Raw genomic sequence first — 6,586 nt, forward strand, 5'->3', positions numbered from 1 at the left:
CCTTCAGGTTCTTCCTGGCCTTTGCTGCACCAAACACAGAGGAGACAACAGAAAAAGCAAGTGATTGTAGTGCTCTAGAAAACCCCCACACTTTTATCCAGAACTACTTCGGCTTACCTAGAGTCCACAGAGTGACCTGGAGTCTTCCGTCATGAGGCTGTGATGACAAGGTCTTTGACAAAAGAACCTTCTCTTGCACAGCACCTTGAAGATGATAGATGCATTTAAGAGTATTGATACAGAGGGCTCTATGGCAAATTACCTTAATTAAGGTTCAAATGAAACGTAGGATTATCAACAAATGAATGCTGCAAACCAGTCAGGAGCACAGGCTCTAGTCCCATCCAAAGAGAAAACTCCTAAGTCGCAGTGGATAAATGCAGGAAGACCATTTACACCGCCATCAGCGTGGTATCTGTTCTCCAATATAAATGGTTTGAGAAGTAGTTTCTAAGGTGTAAGAATTTGCAATACAAAGCCTCAGCCCAGCAAGTTTCTTTTAATTTTTAAATGTACAGCATTTTAGTTCTACAAATGTAAAAAAAAAACAAAACCAAACCAAAACCAAAAAACTTTACAATGTTTTTTTGCTCTTATAATGATCAAAATCAACTTGATTCAATAAAATTTGGTATGCAGTTAACGTGGCCCAATTGCTTTTGATAATGCAAATAAAATGGCCGAGCCGTTTAGCTTTGAGACCCAGCGTATGCAGTAACTGCGTTCTGCGACCAGAGTTACCGCAGGCGCTGCGGTCGGCTGGTTAGGAAGTGCTGCTACAGATTACCGGTTAAGTACACACTGAACGTACTTCACATCCAAACGATACACTGTCATGTGTCAGTCTACGGTGCCAGTTTTTGTTGCTAGAGGGAAGGTTTTGTTTTGAAAGTACTCCCCCCCACCCCCCAAATTACTAAGTGCAAGGCAAGGTTATGACTCAAATTACAAGCAAACAAGGAAACTTAAAAGTAGAGACTTAAACTTTGAACTCATACCAACCTGTTGTGCCAGGTTTCTTGTCATAATTGTGTCTTTAGTTTAAGCTCCCAGTAATACAGTTGCACTAACACACCGTGGCACAAATAACAAAATGTACCCACATTACTTTTGAATTTCCTTGACCTTGCCAGGTTTTCACATCCTCCACATTACTAAATAGTAGTTATTTATATGTAATTGATAACCATTGTACAGTTACTCCATAGCTTTACAATACTGCCCGTACTATATCACAAGCATTACAAATCCTATAAAAAAGCAGCCCCTGTAGTGGCATACAAGAATAAATTAACCAAAAAAATTTAGTATTACCATTTATTGGTGACAAACACTACGTTTTACTTACATTCCATGGGGAGAAAAAATTCCAGCGTAAACAATGAACTGAAGCAGTACTTAACTTGCAAGGCTATCGTGCTTTACCTGGACCATATGCAAAAAACTTTATTGCGCACGGTTCAGTGCGCAATAACACAACATCAAAAGCAACACAGTTTATATATAAACATAGGTAATTTTTTTCAGCCCTACATGGAGATGTAATTAAACAGTATAAAGCACTCAAGGAAAATCAATCTGCGGTTTTATATGCACTACATTGAGATCATATCCTGTAATGTAGTGAGCTGTGTGCCATCTACACACACAATCCCTAAAACACAGATCAGAGATCATTTAAAGTCATGTCGCATTCGAGTTCCCCTACCCCCCACTCAAGAAAACTAGAAATTAACCAAAAATGATCAAACAAAGTTTAAAATTCCTAAAGTGTTTTAATTCATTCAACCGTTGGATAATTAAGCTAGGTTTGCGAAAATACTGGACTTTTTAAAACAGTGGGCACACAATTTGTTTCCAGTGAAACTCTATTTCAGTAAAAACAAAATAACCACATACATGGATATGATCTTCCCAAGTTAGTTCACAGATAACATGTCAGTCTCAGAAGACAAAGTTTCTAAACTGTGCTATTGTTCTAGATACAATTAAGAAACTTTAAAATGAAAAATTTATAGTGTCATTTCAATCAAAACAACATAATGAAACTAAAAATTTATCACTGTCTGAAGAAAAAGCAACGGTTATGATTTAGACACTACAGTAGGTTGTAAAGACTGTAGCACTCTAAAACAGTTAGGTTACATTAATAGGAAGCATTTGATTTTCTCTGGTGCTTTCAGGTTTGGGTCCAGTCAAAAGCCTTTTTCAGGCAGTGCTGTCCAGTGTTTGTCCCAAAGTGTTTGAGTTAGCCGGTTTGAGAAGAGGGTCACTTTCCATTTCTTGTTTCACACATCTGCAAATGAGAAAACACCCGTTACTCAGGATAAACCACTGTCTCCACGAGTAAGAGGCTTCTGAATCAGATACAAAGAACCTGAGGCGCATATAACAATTTGTGTCCATATAACTGGCCTCCATTTCTAATCAATTACCACTCTGTTAATGCCACCATTTTGTCAGCTTATTACCTAAACTTTCTTTTAGGATAAACTTTTTTTTTTCTTGTCAAAGGGAGTAATTTGCAACCCTCCATGTTTCTGCTGAAAGGAAGCTGCGAAACCTACACATTGTTTACAGTTTACACACAGGAGACCTCTAGAAAGAGAGGAGCAGCTGTAACACTTAAACACACTGAGAAGCCCCAGTATTTACCACTACATGTAAACAAATAGTTTCAGGAGAGGGATCACAGTCAGAATTGCTCTGTATCACAGCCACTGCACGTTATCCACTTGCTCCTGCTTAGCAATTCGCGTTTGACACATGAAAGCTATGAGCTTGGTCATAAAACCTACCCTTTCATCCTTCTGAAGACGGTAACAGCCCTTGGCATTTTAACTTTTCTGGCAAAGAAAAAAACCCTCACACATTTTATCTGTTTATAGAACGTCATAGGACCAGAGGTTTCCATTAATGCAAGGGAAAGTCAATGGGTCACACTCACACAGACATTGGTCCATTTCCTGTCCTTGGCATCTCTGTGGTTTGTTGGTCCAACTCAGACAGCAACTTTAAAATATTCAATGCAGCCTAAAGAAAAGAGAGCGCGTTCAGCAATTCAACCTGAGTGCGTTTCAGTCATTTAGTGAAAGCAGGGCCGGGGCTCACTTAAAACAAAGTAAATGTTCCAATTTTGGCAGCGTATTTTTAAAGATGCGTAATTATGGTGGAAAAAAATGCAATGGTGTAGAATTGCATCTTGCTACATTAAACAACAGAATGGTGCTGTGGCTAGGGGATCCCCATTGCATTTGTTTTAGCAACGGGGGAAAATGAATTTACCATCAGTATTAACATCAAGGGAAAAGACACTAAATTAGTAATGGCTCAAACTGTACAGAGCTTAAGATAGAGGACATAAAAAAAACACAGAACCAAAAAGTCCTTTGCAGAAAAAGAAAACAAGTTACACAAGAATCAGAATTACACCACAGATAGGGGACGTGTGACTGTTTAAAAAAAGAGTCAATGTGACGTGGCTAATGCAAAAGTCAGTCACCTCCTTCGAGAACTGAAAATTGTTTTCCATTTTATTCAGATCAATTTCAGGTGCACCTTTCCAGAACATCCCTGATTAGTTACGGCACATGTGTTAGCGAAAGCTGAGTATGTGAAGAGAGGAAGGGTCGCACATGGGCCCAGTCGCAGTGGTTAAGCTCCTTCTCCCTTCTCCCTACCGCGCTGACTTGTGTGCTTAGTCTTACAGGAGCTCTTTACAGCAGGACGTAGAGATGGGTATGAAAGTGTCAAAATTAAATGACAAAGATCAAAGAAATCTCCAGCAAATTATAGATGTTAGAAAATTACAGCAAAATTTTTTAGCATAAAAATCAGTAAAATGAGGTTTCCCTAAGTGTATTTATGTATTGCAAACTGTTACTTTAGCCAGCAGTCAGTACTTGGGTCACTGCTCGATACCAAAAGAACTCAACTCTTCCCCAATTACAGTAGTCTGTGTGCATATTGTTAGCAATATGTAACATCTTTTACAAACAAAGTCCCTTACAGTTTACAGTCTAGAAGACGCATTCTTTCACCAAGAAATATGTCAGCTACTGTGAATAAAAGTTCTTATTTATAAAGGGAGCTTAACAAATTTAGAGCCTCTCCTGTCATCTAATGGCAAATTGCATTTCATCCATTTTGGATTTTGTTCTAGCAGAAAGCCTGGTAACATGAACCCAAGTATTACAGTTCCCAACGAAATATCAGCCCATTCTGTTACAGAAAATAAGCTGATATGCTTTCATGTTTTAAAAGTTCCTTTTCATACATTTTCTTTAATATGTGCTCATGCAAACAGTATCAAGATAAAGCAAATGCGCTTTCTGTAGACCAAAACTGTGAGCATATATTAAGGATTTTAAGGTCAGTCAGATTAGATTCTGATACTATTAATCAATTACTTCAGCAACCTGTGAAGTATTGGACAAAAATTAGCCAGGGAATTGTACAGCATTTAATTCACTGCTATCCAGCAGCAATGTGAAACCTTGGTCTATCCACTGCATCCCTCAGCTCACTGAAGGCCAAAGAGAAAGCATTCCAGCAACATTCATCATACCATATCGTGGCAAGACTCTACATCCTTTCCAATTCCATGGCTGATCAGTGGTGGCTGAGAGGAACAGTTTATAAGAGATACAAATTCGTTCTTGTTATTTTTTGGAAAGTCTTTATATTCAACCTGAAGAAAAGAGAAGGATTTAGTTCTTTTCAGTTAACCAAGTACAGGAAATGTATCACAATTGCTATAGATTATTTGCCCATACATGAAGCTGAACCTTACTTAAAATCATTCTGTCAGACAACAGAGCTATTTAGTTTGAAGTTCGACTTCACTTGCAATGTTCTTTAGTAACCACGAGAGCTCTGCAAGTCCTCTGAATAAAAGTGGCTCTGTAACAACGATTGTTGCTGGGACCTTTATTCCGATCATAGCTATCTGCATTTAAAGTTTCCCCTATTATACTTTTTAATCCACCGAGCTCCTTTAATGTATTAATATAGGAACTTACATGCAATTCTGATTAAAGGGACCAAACACAAGAAAATGTACAGCTTACAGCAAATGTTAATGTATGAAAGATTAATAAAAAAAAATTTCAGATCAGCCAAGTTCAAGTTCATATTATGTTCATACATCACAGTAATTTTCAGAAAACATTACTTTCAATTTTTTTCTTCCAAGACTTCAGAGCAGCACTGAATTAAGGCTGATGCTGCACATTTGAAAACTAAATAAAAGCAGCTGTAAAATTCAGTACATTTGATATGTAAAGTGAAACATTTACATGAATTTCAGCTTAACAAGCAGCCTCAGAATACATCAGTTGCCAGCAGAACTAAAAAAGCTTTAGAGCAAACAACAGGCTGGACCAGTTTGGACAGCTTTGGAAGAAATCTTGCAAAGCTGAACATTTACCTGGATTCCTTGAACATTGGAAAGATAGTCCAGCTGCTCGGAGGGCCTAGTAAGTGGTCCGTGGGGTACGTGGCCCGATGAGTTGTTATTCTTTAATATGGTCTCAGCAGTAGGAGAAGTACCACCGTACAATAGCTCTCTAGCAATCATTGCTGTTACTGTAGCCTTGGCAGGATTTGGGGCTGCCCTGTTGAACTCTTTGGTGTGGTGTCCTTGATTGGCTCCTACAGCTTGTGCAACCTCAGGGACCATGGGAAGAATTCCAGCAGGAAGCTGCTGATGGCTGAGATAAGGCATCCTAAACTCATCTTCTTTATTACCTGAGAAGAGAGAGATAAATACTGACCAGATGCTAGCTATTTCCATGAGGCCTCTGCAGGCACATGAAGGCCCATACAGGCATCAAAAGCCACTTTTGAAAAAAATGGTTTCAAATGACTTTTGAAACACTAACAAACTTGGCGAGCTTGATTTGCCTTTGATGGGTCAGAGATTCAGCATCATCAGGACATCAGTGAACAAAACCCTCCCTGGGGGTAGATTTAGCTTGCAAGCCGGCAGTTGCATGCCTGTGCTCAATACAGTGTGTTAAATGGCACTGCTGAAGGGACTGAGAAACACCTCTTACATACACATACATCTCAACAGGGCCACGTTTCTTTTAATAAAGTTACTTACTAGTTGAAGTCTCTTCAGAGCCTGGCTCAAAGAAGGTTACTTTTCTTCCATCACCTGGTTTCTTCACTGGTGTCTTAAAAATAAAAGGAAAAAAAAAAGCCAAAACCACAATATCCCTTTAAAACTTCCCCTCCGCCCCTCTAAGTTTTAAAGTTTTCAAGCTGTAGGTGATCTGACTACTCAAAAGTTTACTGAAGAATTTATTGTTCGAAACCCTCAATTATTACGTAGCTACCAAGAAAAGACAAGTTCAATGATTCTTAATCACTGAATGGCTAAAACTATCTAGAGACTAGTGAAGTGGTATTAAGAACACAGATATTGAGAAGTAGATACTGTAATAAAGCCAGTTAAACTAACATCAGCTAGTACTGCTGAGGACAACATAGAGCATATACATGGAAAAGGAGAAAATTAAAACCAGACTTGCTACTTCATCCCCCTGATAACACCTGCTGAATCAACAGGAGAATGCAAGGC

General features: G+C 38.6%; 1 protein-coding gene across 5 annotated transcripts in view; it reads right to left on the reverse strand.

Moving 5' to 3' along the window:
- Nucleotides 1-598: 598 nt before the first annotated feature.
- Nucleotides 599-6,586, reverse strand: part of STAU1 (staufen double-stranded RNA binding protein 1) — a 25,884-nt gene continuing 19,896 nt past the window's right edge. For 4 of the 5 annotated variants that reach the window (XM_035900864.1, XM_035900863.1, XM_009645458.2 and 1 more), the window contains 5 exons: nucleotides 6,107-6,179; nucleotides 5,429-5,748; nucleotides 4,568-4,690; nucleotides 2,948-3,033; nucleotides 599-2,296 (listed from right to left, as the gene is read on the reverse strand). In XM_035900864.1, coding sequence (XP_035756757.1) covers nucleotides 2,209-2,296; nucleotides 2,948-3,033; nucleotides 4,568-4,690; nucleotides 5,429-5,748; nucleotides 6,107-6,179 — 690 coding nt within the window. In that variant the 3' untranslated portion in view covers nucleotides 599-2,208. The remainder of the gene's footprint in view (nucleotides 2,297-2,947; nucleotides 3,034-4,567; nucleotides 4,691-5,428; nucleotides 5,749-6,106; nucleotides 6,180-6,586) is intronic. The other variant, XM_035900862.1, reaches the window with a different exon arrangement.

Source organism: Egretta garzetta, unplaced genomic scaffold (assembly GCF_000687185.1).
Source record: "Egretta garzetta isolate BGI_Z169 unplaced genomic scaffold, ASM68718v1 scaffold188, whole genome shotgun sequence".
NCBI classification, from domain to species: Eukaryota; Metazoa; Chordata; class Aves; order Pelecaniformes; family Ardeidae; genus Egretta; species Egretta garzetta.